This window comes from Argentina silus (genome assembly GCF_951799395.1).
Source record: "Argentina silus genome assembly, chromosome: 6".
In the NCBI taxonomy this organism is placed as follows: Eukaryota; Metazoa; Chordata; class Actinopteri; order Argentiniformes; family Argentinidae; genus Argentina; species Argentina silus.
This window is the reverse complement of record NC_139660.1, coordinates 8,210,209-8,227,349: the sequence shown is the minus strand read 5'-3', so window position 1 is coordinate 8,227,349 and position 17,141 is coordinate 8,210,209. Positions and strand designations below refer to the sequence as shown.

At 41.0% G+C, this 17,141-nt stretch overlaps 1 protein-coding gene across 1 annotated transcript; it reads right to left on the bottom strand.

Annotated features, from left to right (window-relative positions):
* Positions 1 to 6,821: 6,821 nt before the first annotated feature.
* Positions 6,822 to 13,143, bottom strand: dpt (dermatopontin). The gene is made up of 4 exons (XM_083672232.1): positions 12,744 to 13,143; positions 7,961 to 8,086; positions 7,728 to 7,835; positions 6,822 to 7,409 (listed from the first exon to the last, which is right to left on the bottom strand). The coding sequence occupies exons 1-4, from the start codon at positions 13,022 to 13,024 to the stop codon at positions 7,343 to 7,345; spliced, it is 582 nt and encodes a 193-aa protein (XP_083528358.1). The 5' UTR covers positions 13,025 to 13,143; the 3' UTR covers positions 6,822 to 7,342.
* Positions 13,144 to 17,141: the final 3,998 nt, after the last annotated feature.

Below are 17,141 nucleotides of genomic sequence, written 5' to 3'. Positions count from 1 at the left end.
GTACTGTCTGGCGCAGATAATTGAACAGCCTGCACTTCCGAAGAAGGTTGCTGGGCAACAGGGATGACTCATCACTTGTTTTTATGATGGGCTGTATGAGCAGCATTCTAACCACAGCCATGGCTGTGTCCCTATCTGTGTCACATTCCCTTAGTATAGAGAAAGGTCTATACTATCTGTTCTACACACTCTGGCACTATGACGGATGAATTTGACACATACAGTACACGATCGTTCTCTCTCTCGTGCGCACACACACACACACCTCTTTTTCTCACAAGCAGATACACACACCTCTCTTTTTCTCACACAAAGACATGCACACACAGACACACACACACACACAATACATTACTTGCAGGAGGATAAATATCGCTTTTGGGAGCTATAACTATGTATGTCCTCTGTGCTGATTATAGTGCTGATCTTATATTTAGGTTCATATATTTAGGTTCATTACAGGCTACATTACATTCTAGTTCTGACAGCTTATCACTTATGAAAATGGAGGACAAATGCCTTTAAATATTGTTTGACCCCTGTGCAGTAACCTTGAAATGTGAGGGTTAACATTCCTGCTGGTGGTGTCCTACAGGGATTTTACACATCTCTGTATCCCCTATTGCCCCTATAAGTTGCTCTTTAGTGTTTGGTAGTATGTTTATACTATCTGTGTCCACTTATAGTTTTAGCCTTATGTCTGTTTACATAAGCAAGCCATGTGTTTACAGTACACATTCAATTTCCAAGAGGCTTTGACTTTCACAGAGTAAGGACATTTCATACTCACTTTAGCCTTCAATGGAGTAAAGAGTCCTTTCACCTTGAAATAAAGGTATCTGTCACACTGTCACTACATCTATCATAACATTGTTTACTTTGGATAAGTAACAGACAGTCAGTTACTGTTTATTAATCTGGGAACATGAAATCTATGTGCATGAATGTCTATTATATTCCTGTCAGTCATACAATATGAATCATTGTGTGATCATTATAAAAAATGAGTGTCCTGCATGTCATAATGTACCAATTGTAGCTACTGTAATGCTTCTGAAGTTTCAGTAGGGGGCAGACTGACCCATGTACCTCACTCTTGCCCCCGGAAGAGCAACAGTGCATTAAGCCATTGATGTCATCTACCAAAAGGCCTAAGCTAAGAATCTGAGATGCTACATTTGTAAGGATATTTTGTCACGCAAAACATGATGAAGTAGCTTTGTTTGTTTGCTGGTGTTGTCGCCTGGTTGACAGAGGACAGTAGCTTGAAACTGCCTTCGCACATTTATAGACACAAACTTGCTTACCACATTTTACCTCAGAAGCCCATTAAACCCCTCCTGTGAGTTGTATAGCAGCTCCACTCAATAAAGCAAGATTTTAACATCAACCCAAGATGTAACACATAGTCATAGTACATAATTGATGTGTCTGTGTTTCAGACTGGAGAAAATGAGGATGAAGGAGATTTGTATTAGGTGTTTATATTTATATAGATTAATACCTCACTTCTGTCCAACTACGAATTGCTCCTTAATCACCCCGGAGGGGAGACTCTGGGTTCCTGCTCTGTCTGACCCAGAGTCCTGGGAAGATAAAGGTCCCTGTCTACATTAAGGACAAACACAGTTGGGGGAATTGAAAGAGAGGAGATTGCCTTATCGTTCACTGCCGTGCTTAACTCTGCTGGGGTCAGACTCATTGATATGGAGCTGTGTATGGCTGCCATGGCGCTAGAGTAGTTTTCCATCACACACTGCCTGAGAAGAGCCACTGTGCCACCAGCAGACATACCAGTCTCACACGGGGTCATCGAGGTGGTTGTATGACAACAGTGCAGTTGATATTGCACACACAAAGGATGTTTGTAGTGTATTTTGCGCACATTTGTTACGCATGCATATAGACTTACACATAACTTCGTAATGATATCCCCTCTCTATGTGTACTGCATGTGCCATGGCAGTAGCCAATGCACAAACAGAACTACACACAATATCCAAATACACAAAACACTGATTAACCGATTTACTCATTTGAAACAATGGTTGCCATTGGATTCCTGTGAGGGGTGTTACAGTACACTGAGGATCGCTGACGTTGGTCAAGGAAAATCGGTTGGGCAGCAAAGATGACGGAACAAGGAAGCACAATGTCAGGTTTTAGTTGGCAGCTCCAGTGTAGCATTCCCTTAGCTCACATAATCATATTTTGGCAGGTTCATGAGGATACATTTTCAATAAACCTGCTCTAATTTCGCATGATGCCTCAGTGAACACCCATTCCCATGATGGGATTATTATCTTTTAGCTGACTATAATGTGAGCGTCACACACTGTTGCTTTCCTGAGGTTTTGTTTTATAGAGTGCCCTGTGTCCTTGTAGACCTGGTGGTGATAGCAACCACGGATAAACACACACAGTGTTTCATTGACTGACCTTTAACTGCGGGGTCATGAGGAGGGCAACAGGTTGACCATCAGGCTGCACCGCTGTGAACCCTGTGGGAGGAGTCCTACCTTCTGACCTAAGACATCCTGTTCAGATGGACTGCATGATCTTACTGGCTCAACACAGACTGTGCCCAAGGTTGGAGGACGTCAGACAGAAGGTGACATTTGGGCTGGAAAATTACCAATGAATGGTAACTGAGAAGGATGCGGTATGTTGACCTTGAGGACATGTAACTGAGAAGCATTCACATTGTGTCACCCCAGAGTGAATATACTCTGACAAGGGAGTTCAGGAGTTTACAGATAATACATCCATATCAAAACAATAGTTACAATAATATCAACAAAAAATCTGAATACATTTTTATCAGTATGGTGTCATGAGATAATGTTGAAACATGCTGGAGTAGTGCGCGTCTTATTTATTTAACAGCCACTTCCACAGCACACATGTGTTTGGTGGTGTGAGAAGGGACTGTTTTGTGTAACACTATGCTGGAAGCAGTTCCTGCTCTTTTCTCTGCCTGGGCCTCCGGCCAACAGACAGGATTAACAGGCCGACATCCCTCAGTACATCTATTACACCGACACTCATGACCTTTCACCTTGACAGAGATCCAGTAATATCCTTGAATGAGTTCTTATTGAAATGCTAACTTTGTATTTGCATTGACAATTTTATGGCAAAGCAGCTACACTCCCATGGCGGTTTAAAAACGAGTCATCCAAGAGATGTGCAGTGAATAAACTTAACATGTTTAATGAGGGTGACAGAGGAGCCTGCAGAATAGCCATTGAATTGTTCCTGTAAGTTTCAGAATCTTCCAGTTAGGAGTATCTGAGTAAAACAATGGCTTGGCTGCTAGTCACAGCTCCTTTCAGCTCTCTCCATCACAGGCCATAAACCTCCAATTTATTCTGCATGACTACACTACCCATGAATTCACCAATGAAATATCCCACAGCAATAAGTATGCTTTTGTCTACTGTCACTCCCAGCAAGGAGAGTCTAGTGAGAAAGCCGGAGACGGCTGGGAACCAGTGTCTTAAAATCATGGAGCTCAGTTTACCCCTTTTGGTTGGTTCCCACAATGAATTGGCTTCCTCCCAAATCAACACAGTACTCCCTTGCTCTTTAGACAAAGCTGGGGAACAGGTGGGTAAGGCTTGATAGTAATGATGATAAACAAGATGTCAACCAGCTGGCACTATCCCTCAGCCTGAAAACTCTACTCATAGACTCCCCTCTGTCATGTCAAGTGTGTAACTTCACAAACAGACTAGTGGAAGTGTTTCCTAAAAGATCTGCCCCCAACAAGATTACAGGCCCTCCTTCAACCTTAACTGCCCTTCTGCCAGGACTTCTGACAGCCTTCCCAGAGGCTGTCATTGGGAGCATGGCAACCAGTGGGGCAGACAGGAAGAAGGAGATTCCCCTGAGCTTGTGGCCCGGCACATTTCCATAGACATGTTTACCCAGACCCAAGGCAGTGTGTGGCTGTTGTTTATAGAGGGTGAGATGGAACAGGGGGAGGGGGAGGAGACACTGGGGGGGACTCCATTTTGTTACACAAAATGCAGAGAATGGAATCTCCTTACTGAAGGCCCTATTAATAGAAGGGAAGGCATGATGCTTTATTTATATCCATGCATATTTATATTTATGTTGAGACAGACTGTATGTGAACTGTGCAGTTTCTTAAACACACTCAAATACTACCACATAGACACACACACACACACACACACACACACACACACACACACACACACACACACGCACACACACACACACACACACACACACACACACACACACACACACACACACATACATACATACACACGCATGCACAGGGTGAGAAGCTTCTCTGTATCAGTAGAAGCAGCTGTCTTTATCCGCAAGTGAGATCAGAGGCTCCCTAAATAAACAGAGCATCCCATCTGCTGGGTCAGGGTCACCCACCATGGAGCATGCTACTCACTGGGTCTTTCCCTACTCTCTCATGCTAAACCAAATCTCCTTGCTAGTTGAGATTTTGAGCTATCAGATAGCTATGATAATTCATACAACCTGCACATGTCAGGAACACCTGTTGAAATTATTATTGACATAACCTGTTGAAACCCCTTGTTTTAAACTGGCTCAGTTTTAGACAACTTTATGTGTATTCCATCCAGTACTCCATTCTACAAGCACACAGCAAATCAAGGTCATTCTAAAAGTGTTCTCGGTGATTAATGGGATATTTCAGTGTTCTAAACCGCAACACAATTTGTTCCCCCATTCCATTCAAACTGAGCCACTGATTCAGCCACTGTGCCAAAGAGACCGATTTAGAGCATGGTAGGAATGTGCATTGTGACATCTCTATGGAGGTTGCATAATTCTCACCCCTTTAATTCTCACCCCAATTGAGAGCTAACTCTGATCTAAAAGTACAAAGGTTGACATAACAATGATTAATTGATGCTGGGGTCATACTGTATTGAGAGAATGACATAATAACTGCCCCACAGTTTGGGCAGGTAAGTCACAGGAAAAATAGTCATTCCATTGATGACACTTATCTCTGAAATAGAGACTGTCTAACCCTATGAAGATACTTTGTTATACACATGAGTAAACAGAGGTATAGGTTATAATATAATTACTTAATGCGTCTTCAGAGAGGATTTTTAGTGTGGATGCATTAGCCACTTATTCCCAGACCACACTAGTTAATCCCCAATTAGCCTGTGAAATCTCCTGTTTGTCTCACTCTGGGCTCAGTCTGCACTGGCCACTAACTGGACCATGGCAAATGAAACATGGCATCGACTGTCCTCACTGTCCCATCTTCTGAGTTGGCCACAAAAACCTACTTAGGGGGCTGGTTGGACGGCACTGACGCTTGATAAAAACATCACATGTTCAATCTGTTGTGAGACCAGAACAAGGTGACTTAAGAAAAGAAAAACTACTGGTGAGTCATAATCCATATAAGTCCCATATGGGATTGCATGCTTATTTTTGAGTCATTTATTGTCACAGGGCCAATGTGCTGTTTCTTAGTTTACACGTTTATACAACCAGAAAATCATCTGTTCATCATCTGCAATGTGTTGAACCAAAGTGGTAGAGTATGGTGTGATGGTGTAAATTGCCTGAAAATAGAAATTGTGATGAGATATATTTGGTACATTTTAATTCATAACTGTATAATCATATTTTTGTTTTTGTACCTCATATGCTGTACTCTTATGTTCAAACATGTTTGTTTGTTTTATCAGACTTAGTTTTATATCAAGAATTGAGACTTCTTTACTTTACTCACAACATCTGTTGTCGTATTTGTTCCATACTTATATATACCATTGCAGTCTAGACAGCTTTACTTTGTGGTTCCTGCAACTACCCCTAATTACAGACATTTGAATCTAAATAGCATTTGGACATTGATAGTGTTTTGTCCAAGTCCGTACAATTAAAACAGGCAAAGCAGAAGTAAAAGATGGAATGGTATCCATATGCAAGGGATGGCAGTTCTGAGAGCAGACCCCCATCCAGTCCTGCTGTTAAAGAAAACTTGCACCATAGGACCTCAAACTCCCTCAGGGTGAAGGGGCTTCTGTAAGCGCGTGTCTTGTCATCAGCCGCTGGCCCTGGGGACAGTCATGTTGCTATGTGACATTTGGCTCGGTGCCTCGAGAGAGCAGTTGACATAAACACATAGTTCTGAAAGCCACTGTCTCAGCTCTGAGCAAGACGGTGTGGAGGACCCATTGGTCAGGGCCCAAGCAAAGAGTCCATTTGCGTTAGAAAGCTGTTGACCCAGTCCTTGCAGAGTTCGGCTAGTGAACAAAAGCTTTTGACCAAGGCCTGAAACAGTTGAATGGGAGTGGTAAATGCAGCCGGTCACAGGCTTAAACTGACTTGAGGTTGGGGATGCAATAACTGCAATGACTAGGTCTCAGTGTAGCCTAAACAGATGCAAGAGCTGTTTGCATGGTTGAGCTCATTTTCTATGCAAGGCGAGTTATTTGACTTCAGAACATATTCTAGCTGCTGGTGTCCTTATGCTTACCCAGAGCCACCTACTCGTGTCTACTACTTGTGCCTTTAGGCTCACCCTATCTGATATCCCCCTTTACTGAAACACTATCATTATCAGTATCATGACATTATCATGTCATATTCACAACACTACAGAGCTGGCTGGTAAACAGAGAGCTGCAGTACCATTACCACTATAATTAGCAACCCAGAGAGTGCCCACACAGCTGTAACACAATTTATGTATTTATTTTAATTTTTTTGTTGGAAAAAAAAAAAAAACGTCAATGGGATAGAATTGTTATTTCCTCCATGCGTATTCAATGCTATTAAGCCACCCTCTTATTTCCTGCTTTACCACATCTGTTTTAAGCATATGAGTGTGGTATTCAGTAGGGTACATTGTTGACTGAAGTTTATTTACTTTAAGTAAATCTAAAATGTGTGTTCTAATTGGATCAGTTCAGGTAAAATAGACAACCTGTTCAATTTTATTTGTTTTGTTTTTCTCTTGTTTTGTTCTTTACAGAACACCACCCAGTTGTAGAAGACACAATATTACACATCACAGCAGTTGCAGTGTATCAAGATGAATTTTGCATTAATGAATAGGCAATAAGATATAGATTTAATTAACATTTCCCAATGATTACATGAAGTTTGGTTACCATCTACAAGGATTACATGTCAGTATATGTAAGATTGGTGAATGGAGAGAATAGTACATTATTAACGAGTATGAATCCTAATGAGGCAGTGAAGATATACTGGATGTAAGTGGTGGTTCTCTCTGTTGGTTCTCTCAGTTGCAAGGTAGTGGTTAAAGTGAAAGACAAAGCTGCTGCGTGTACATCTATAGATTCTCAAATGTACAGTCAAAATCTGTCATTCTGCACATGATATACTTCCACTGCCGATCTCTGAAAAAAAGTAAAAGAAGAGATTTTGTCAGTGAAACTGTCAGTGTTTCCTTAAGTGTTCATGAAATAGGAGGTTGCTCTCTGGTGTGTCATGTAAATGTTTATTTCTGTTTGTTTTTTTGTACCCTACAAATGAACTCTGATCCAAGAGGCCTCAGTAGTGAATATGCTGCTCCAGTTTGACCCTGAAACAAGTACTTTATAATATGGGATAGATTAAATTTAGATCTTTCAAAACTGGATTACTACCCTGTACAGGACCAGAGTTCAGTTGGAGGGAGCAACTCCTTCTCAAAGTCAACACCGTAGTCTGCAGACCTGAGTACTCCGCTGAAGGTGGTCTGGGCCCCCCTGATGAAGATGCCATAGCTGGGGGCAACCATCTCGCCCTCCTCTTTGTAGTATTCAGGCACATCACTGGTTTTCCTATGGGAGAGAAATACTGCTGTTCATATTCAATTGTGTGATGATATCTGAGTAACAACCTATATCACTCAGGATTGAGCACCATTTATGTGCAGTAGTAGAGAGTTTGGGGCGAGGAGCCATACCAGCAGGAGTAGGGGCACCGGCGGCTGTAACGGCAACAGTAGAACTGCCACTCGCGATCCAGGACAGACTCAAAGTACTTGCTCTGTACCCCCGCCACGATCCCATTATTGGTGCATGTTGAAGACCTGCAACAAGAGGAGGACCACTGAGTAAACAAAACTCAAACAGGACTCAAACAACTTGCTATATACCATTGAAATACAAAACACATGTTTTATGATGAAGTACATTTTTGGTCTGTGCACCTTGATAAACTGCTTGGTTAAGAGAGCTTAGATACACAGGCCAGCATTCTAGTCTCATGAACATTTTGTCAAAGGGACAGAGGAGGCCAGTCAAACTGAACACACTTGTTGGACCAGCATGATGGAAAACTAGCTAATCAACACAGGAGTTGGCAATACAATCATTGTTACAGCTCATTACCAAACCTTTATGTATTCAAATGCATTTAGGCAATGAATTAATCATTTAAATATAGATAAACAGAGGTAATATTTATCTTACTTCCCCATGTGACACAAAATGAGATTTATTTGATATGTTATTGTACATTCAGATAATTCATATAATATTGACCATGATAGTCATGCATCTATTAATTTTCATACTGTAGATAGCTTCGTCATAAGACCCATGTGGAGGCATCTCTAATAGTGATGAGGCCTCAATTCAGATCTCAGTCTCTAGATCTAGTATATTGACTTGATTGACACATTTGACTACAGACCATTATAACAAACTGAGATTGATTACCCATGTCAACAGCACTGGCATTCAAGGGACTAGAGTTGAGGCAGTTACATTGAGATAATCTGTGAGTGTGTTCATTCATATACCCTAATGCAAAAGAACATACAACAAGAGGTGGCTTGTTCTAAAGTCTCCTCTCCTCTGGTGATTTGATGTAAACAATGTTTTGTTGACAGTGCAGTTTGTTTATGGCCCATACAGGCAGTTGTCATCACAATAGATCCACCAACATCAACTCTGAGCAAAAGAGTGCACAGTGATCTGCAGCCCTTTGTCATGGCAACATAGGCACTGCCCGCAACCATTTAACCAATGGGAATAGGTTAGGTCTTTCCCAGCAGAATACTGTCTCAGCCAGAGAGTAATTCAAAGAGACGGGTGTGGTAATGGGAGGCAAGTGTGGCTGGAGAGCCTTCAGAGTGTCATTGATCTACATGGTGGGGCACGGTGGAGAAAGTTTGCTCATGCAAACAACCCTGAAACAAAGGAGTGGAGGACCGGTGTGAGAATGATGAATACGAATAACTGAAACGTTACTATGAAACCAAGTACAGTATCACTCTGCCTTTGACGGAGCACTGTGTCCCCGAAAAGTAAACCAGGCTTCATAACAAAACACCCAATTAGAAGCATCACTGCTTGATTTGTAAAAAAAAAAAGAATAATAAACCTGTAATGGTAAACCTGTAATAAAGTGATATGGAGGTCTTGTGCTTGTAGTAATGTGTCTACTTTGTAGTTAACTATTCACATTGTGCATATCATATCATCACAACAACATGCAATACATACTCACAGAACAGACAGTATTTTCTCTCTTGGGGTCACATTTTGAGGTCACATGACATATTGATCATATCATCATCTGTCATGTGCATGACCTGAACAAACGGATTCTCCTGTGAGAACATAAGCCCCACTATTCACTTTAAGGAGGTTTTAACTGTACTCAGAATTGACTATTCAAGTTAACATTCAACACCAAATAAATAATATATATTTTATATTAGGAATTCTGCTGTGGTTGTGGAGATGACTGGCAAGGGCACAAAGAAAATATCAGACCATTACTGGAGGATTTTCTAGCGGATAAGAGGGATCCATGCTGAGCCCAATTAACCTGGGGGAAATCCCTCTGTGAGTTGCCTCAGCAGGAGGCTTTGCCTCCCAGACTAGGGCATGCCATGGCCTATGGGACAGTGCCTGTCCCCAAGCAGAGGAACCCTCTTCTCAAGACCTACTGTAGCAGAAACGTTCCGTGTGCTGAGGCACTGGATAGGGATAACAACAGATGAAATGCCCTTCCATGACATTGGTATATTATCATATCATATCTTTTGACTCTGTATACATTGTAGGTGAATGACTACCATAGATTCAGAAGTAGTCTGGCTATGGAATCATGAAATTGTGCCAAACACCAAAACACCACAATACGCGCAGGAAATAACTCGTAGATCATAGATAGATCATGAAATAAGTGGGAGAAATCTCAGAGGATGTACAAGAGAGTTCCAGTTGGATGCAGACTCCTACAAATTACTGATAAGAGGAAAGAGACCAAGTCATTACAAGTTCCTTGGAATTGTCAACGGCGAACTCTCAACAAACATGCCAGTTCGTTTTCAGAGATAACTCAGGCATTAATCGGTAATACAGATGAATATTTGTCCAAAAAACTGGTTAATCTGGTACATCTCAGTACAAGTGATGCTAGAGATGAAACACCATATAAATACATTTGCCCAGACTGTTGTAAAAATACACAATCTTCGGGCCTTGTCAAATGTTTGAACAAAGGTTTTTGGAAGTATTCAAAGCACATGATTCCTAATCATGTGCTTTGTGTACTTACAAACTCAATTGTTCACATGTTTGATCTAATATATTGTTTATGGAAAACTTCATACAGACTTTTAAAACTAGGTAATTGCAATGGCACCCCTCTGTTTATGAGCACAGAGTAAACCCACAACATTGGCTAGAGAAATGGGAGCTGGAAATAATAACTGAAAGGCTTTATTGTGTGAAATAAAACAGCTTACATTGTTCCATGCTGCTGATGCTAGCTGGGAACTTCTAATCTCATAATTAGTTTACTACTCCCACTCAGAAGGTGTATACATGTGTTGTTTGTCATTTACAGACATTGGTGGTGTCTTAAAAGCAGAGGCTGAATCTATCATTACCTTTATGGTGAGGGACGTCTTTGATCAAGGTGTGTGAAAACACATGTCATTGAGAGGGAAATTCACACACACACACACACACACACACACACACACACACACACACACACACACACACACACAAACTCTTGTCATTCACTGTCTGTTTGCGGTTATCTCTGGCTTTGTATACCAAATTAGGTCTGGGGGCGTGGCAACGTTTGTGACTCTGTTCCAGCACAACACTGGTTTTGTCAATGCAACAGCAGCAACCAACAACTCCAAGCAGAACCTGTATGGGCCTGTGTTGTGTGGTAATAGCGACCTTTCCAGTTCTTGCGCACATGGTGCACGTCAGAATGTAGGTAGTTGAGTTCAAATAGGTGCAAGTGAATTTTCTTTCAGTCACAAAGGTTATTTGAGAAAGACATTACTGATACTTCAAGGCATGTACAGTTAAGTAATGAGTTACAATGGATGTTGATCTATAAGAGAGTCTGTGTTGATGTACCATACTTCCTCCTGCTCTTTGGAACAATAACATGTCACCCACTGATGGGTCAAAGATGTTCCTCTCAGACATGTTTTTACAGTTCTCCTTCTCCTGGGGGACACTGAGCATAAACCATGTTTCAGGCAGTCTTCATTGTTCATTGTTGCAGAAGACCTTCATTTAAATTCAAAATTCAAATAAAACTTCATCTATGAGTTTTGACTGAATTTACAATTTATCCAGTAGTTACATTGATGTGTCATGGATGAGTCATTAGATACGGTGCCTTTTCTGAGAGATCCATGAATATATCCTTTTACTTGTTACAAATGAAAATCTGTATGGTTAAGAAAATGTATTTGGCTTTCAACAGGCCTCTGAAGCCTGCCGCTGGACACCACTGGCCTGTGGTGGTTTTGAGATGGCTGCTGCTCAGTGCAACATGGATGAGATGTAACCATGGTTAGACAGGGTGTGAAAATACTAACCCAATAAGGTTCTACTGGGCATTGTCCAAATTAATTTGCTTTATTTTCTCTCTCACTGTACACAAGCAACAGCCATTCTGCTGTGTTGTGAATGTTGTTTTGTAATTATACAAAGCCATCGGCTCCTGACCTTAGCATAAAAGATGCTTACAATTACTTGTAATACACTCAAGCTATGTCAAAGGAATGTGAGGAAAATGTTTGAAAGATTAAACCAAACAGCCCAATAAATCCCCAAGGAAGATGAATGGCCAAAGAAGAAATGTTTTCCAGTGTCCACCAAAGCATAATTGGGCTGGCTGCCTGGAAAATATGATTGTGCAATTTGTGCAACTATTTTTCTAAATTCTATTTTTGGAATATCTGATCATGCATCACAATTCATTATTCACACACATCTGTCTTCAGTGGTCAAAATGCAAGCAATTGTATTGTGCTTGAAATGCAAACAACATTACAAGCACAATAAGGTCAGGCAGATTAAATGACAGTCTAAAGAGCATACACAGATCATTGAGGTACTTAAAGACATCAAACTGTGTTTATCTCTAAATCCCAGCTTAGATTTGGATTTCCTACCATAGACACCAATGGGATTAAGTAGCCAGCTTGCATTTCCAGTGGATGTCAGAGTTTGCAATGGAAACAACCTGCTATAATTACCAGAACGCTCCAAACAGATGCTAACAGTGTTGTTGAGCCTAACTTTCTCTACACTCTCAATTACATCTCTGCCAGTCTCATTAAAAAGCAGCCCTGACTTGCTTTCAGAGAGAGAGAGAGAGAGAGAGAGAGAGAGAGATCCAGATATGCAGATGGTGAGAGCAGCGTGCCACGTTTCAGATGACCAGAGAGCGCAGAGGGCACACAAGGGACCTACCACTCGATCCCGGCACGCTGGATGTCATCCCACCAACACTCTGTGGGCTCGCCCATGCCCGTGGGCGTGCGCTGACACTCAAAGGTCCATAGGCGGTCGGAGCCCTCCTTCTCACTGAAGTAGCTGCGGATGGCCACCAGCACTTCACCATGGGGGCATTGGTAGTTGAAACCTTGGCGAAATTGGTTGACCCAGGGCTCCTCGTTAATGAAGTTGTCAGGCTGCTGGGCTACCACTGTGGCCAACAAGGGCAAAGCCCACAGCATGAGGACTGGATTCATCCTGAAAGGGTCTGAGGTCTGAGCTGAACCCTGCGAGCGTCCGTCTGCTCTGCTGATACAGTACACAGCTGCTTGTCTTTAAAGCTTTTACTGCCCAGATGTTTTATATCGACATCCAGAAGTAATATGTAATTTGCAGCTCCAAGCCAAGACTTTGTATACCACTTTGGACCTTTTTTTAAGGTCGACTTTCAGGCAGAATCCTAATTTCAATATCAGAGATACGGGGTATGCCTTAAAAACAGCCTCCTTATGAGAGACCATGATGTGATGTTCTGCTTCATGTAATTCAAATATTTGTATTGTGCCTTAGCTGCATCTGGAGAGTGCTTATTTTTGTTTCATTAGTGATGCTCTGTCAAAGCTTGAGAGCGCAGACAGCATGTGAAAGAACACTGTGAAGTTTGAACTGTTTCTCTCACTGCACTGGTCTTTTTAACAAATATCATTCCAACTTTTCTGACTTTCTGTCTTTGTAGCTATAAAAGTCTCTGGATTAAAAAACAGGGTTAGGGTTAGGGTTAGGGTTAGGGTTATGGTTAGGGTTAGGGTTAGGGTTAGGGTTAGGGTTAGGGTTCCACAGCTCTCCTTACCATTTGAAACAGAATGTTCTTGTAAAGGAGGTTGGAGAGACGGACAATGTGTGGCTCTATTGTACATTATTGTCTCACATTATTAATGAAGATTTCTTAGTCGAGTTGGAACCTTGTGAGGAAAGGAGAGGAACTCTCCATGGCCTTATTCTGACTGCAGTGGTGATGATTTATGCCAGCAGGGGGCAGTAGCATTGGGTAGGGTAAATAGTCTGTATAGCATATATTCTGTTAAGAGTGATATTAAGCAATAGAGTGTGGATGCCTCTGCAAGACCCTTAAGCTATTGGCCTTTACATTCAAACATTAACTGATTTTATCAATGATTGGATGAATAACTCAGTACACTTTGTACCGGCATAGCAACCTTATAGGCTGGTTTGCAGCAGGGGGTTGGAAATGAGTATTTCAACACTTCCTTTAGGTGACCAGTTAAGATTTAATATTACTGACCAAGGTGACTCTTTGTTCTTTTCCAGTAGACAGAGGTTGCATAAGATGTCGCAGCCATCTTTATTAGGTGTGCTATTGTATAGGCTAGTACCGGCCACTTCTGGTCTTTTATTGGTCGGCAAGGGAGTCAAAGGTCATCCTTATCCTTATCCCTACAATCCATGCCATAAAGATCTGCTGTATAATCCACTGTTGCCTTCTAACCACCTTAAAAACAACTGTTTCGAAAATGCTGTGACCTTAATTCCTAATGTTTAAGTGGGGTGAAAAAGTAATAATGAGTGACTCATGCTACTGTAGCTCACCTTCTATCATAACAAACTAGATATATGATATCTAGCATGTAATACTACAAAGGATATCACCAGTTCTGGTGTTTACATTGGAAAATGAACTGGTCTTTCATCTTTCTTTATGATTGGATAAAGTACTCAGAAAAAGGGGGCATTCCGATACTTTTCCTGCCCATTGAGACAAGGACGCCCTTCTACTGGGTTTCAATTAGGAAAGAGGTAATAAATCAATTCTGACTATCTGTTACAATGACTTTGATTCCATTTGAGAGCTGACATCCTCGAAGGGTCTAAAAATAAATAACAGCACTTGTCCAGGAATAGTGTGTGTCACAGTATGAGGAGTTCCACAGATGATAAAATGGAGCAGAGCACAGAAGACTTTATTTTAAGCCATTTGTTTCTATTTAAAAGCATCTTTATTTAGAGCACTAAACACCTTTGTATATCTAGGGCTTTGATATATTATGCTTTTATTTGATTGTAACATCCAAATTCGTAACAATGCAAATTCAGATACCTGAAGCTCTGTTAGCCTACATATTTTTGTGTTTATTCATTATCTCTTCTTCAATACTTCACATGAGGCATGAAATACTTTCTTCCTGCATCGACTATGATTTGGAAGAGAAAATAAAAACACAATTAAATGAAGATATGCACAATAACCGCCGGCCTATTCCTGGGTACATTTATTGGAGCCAGAGTGCACATCTGCTTTTCATTGCAACCCAACCCCTGGAATAGTATGGCTCTGGCTCAGGCTCCAGTCAGGTCAGTGGTGGCCCATCTGAGTATACTGAAGGATCTGTTTTAAGAAGGACCTGCTGTGCTATTCTCTGATGCACAGGTGAGGAGACCTTACTGAGAAACATCTTTCCCTCTGAGCTGTCCTCTGTTTGTTTTCCTCTCAGGACTGGTTTACAGGACTGGAGGTAGGCTAACCTTAAACTCAAGTCCATTGGCCCTTATATTTTAAGATACTTCTGTTGCCACAATAGGAGTGTGTTGCTATGTTCATCATTATGGATCACATCTTACTCAACAAAGCATTCAAATCACTGAAGATTATAATGACCCTATCAAATCCTTCCATTTTACTTATCTCTTCTTTCAGCACCTCTTGACACCTCTTGGCAGTGGTTTATAAATGTGAAGGTTTTCTTTTCCCAGGTCGTCAGGTTGGTTTTGTGTTAAGATCAGAGGATAAAGCAGCCCATTCAGAAACCTGTGTGTGCACAGCTCACATCTTAGGCTCTCCTGGCTCAAAGCTACAGAACCTGATTCTTATCTCTAGCACCAAACAAATGTTCCATCTCTCACTTGACAGATCATTAAGGCCTACAGGTAAAGATGACCACATTGCTGTAAGAAAAGATAAGTTCTACTTTCAGTAGATCCGTTATAACCCAACATTACTGGAACTCTGTCTACCTCACGATTAAAAAGGGGTATTGAGAATCACAGACCTTTGGGAAGATTAAGCTAACATAGTTCATCCAAAATAAAGATACAAATACAGATCTATCAAATGTGAGGAATGTTTCACATTTCAAATAACTTTCTGTATGTATTGAATGTATAATTTGATATAATGTTCTACTAGCATATCATAGCTATTAGAATCGGGTTGAAGTTATTACATAGAGTTGAGTTTCACTATTGTATAAAAATTGTGTCATATACACTCTGGTATGTGTCTTGCAATGGGCGGTATCATATATAGCACACATATGGTAAATGGGGGTATCGCTACCACACTGCGTATGTATACTTGCAGGCATGCATGTGTGCGTGAGAGAGAGAAAGAGAAAGAGAGAGGGAGAGAGAGAGTGTACATACTGTACTGAATCAAATATTCAGTACCAGTCTAAACCTCCAAAAACATGACCCACATAGTGGCATGCTCAATTTAGCTGCTTATTTTATGCCTGTCTCAGAGGCAATCGTTTTTTAAGTGTGCTAAAACTCATAGTGGTATATCTGGTTCAATGTAACATCATGATGCCAGATCCCAATAACACACACACTGTATTGTAGGCTACATACACTCCAGCCCAGCAGCAAGTGTATTCAGAGCAATTTATGTGAGCTATGTACAGTAGCTATCAATACATAGAGTATACAACATTTCATTGTTCAGTCTACAACCTGTTTACTGTGCACCGTGACTTGACACAATATGGCACCTAGAAGTGGCCACAACCTTTACTCATTGTATCTCAATCTAACAAAACAGCTCACCATTTCAGTAAACCTGCCAGGATAACCTTATCTGTGTAAATACTGTTTCAGCTAATCACTTAGTTAAAGGTTAATCTGCTTTGGTTTCATCTAGGATCCAGGTAAGATCATAAACAGAAACTCTAAACTCTTCATAAATCTCAGTCATCCAACCAGCAGTTTCAGCAGTTAAGGCCAAGTGTAGTTGGTCAATTGTTACAGACTTGATTCCAGATGAATTGGCTGACTGTTTTTTGGATTAATCATCTCCAACATTATCCTTGTCTTATTATCTGCAGTGAAGGAGAGATATCCCTCACTTTAGGGTGAGATATCATTCACTAAATTCCCTAGATAGTTCTTAATGAGGATCATTAAGAACTATCTGTCCTGATACATCCAAGAATGTAATCACATTTTAATCAGTAAAAGTGCTGAAAGTATTTATTGGAATTAGCTCTAAATCTGGGAGGAAAGGTTTGGCACTTCCACTTCTGCAAAACATACAATTCCCTGGTATGTAGTTATGCAACCGCCACCGCACTGATGTCAAAG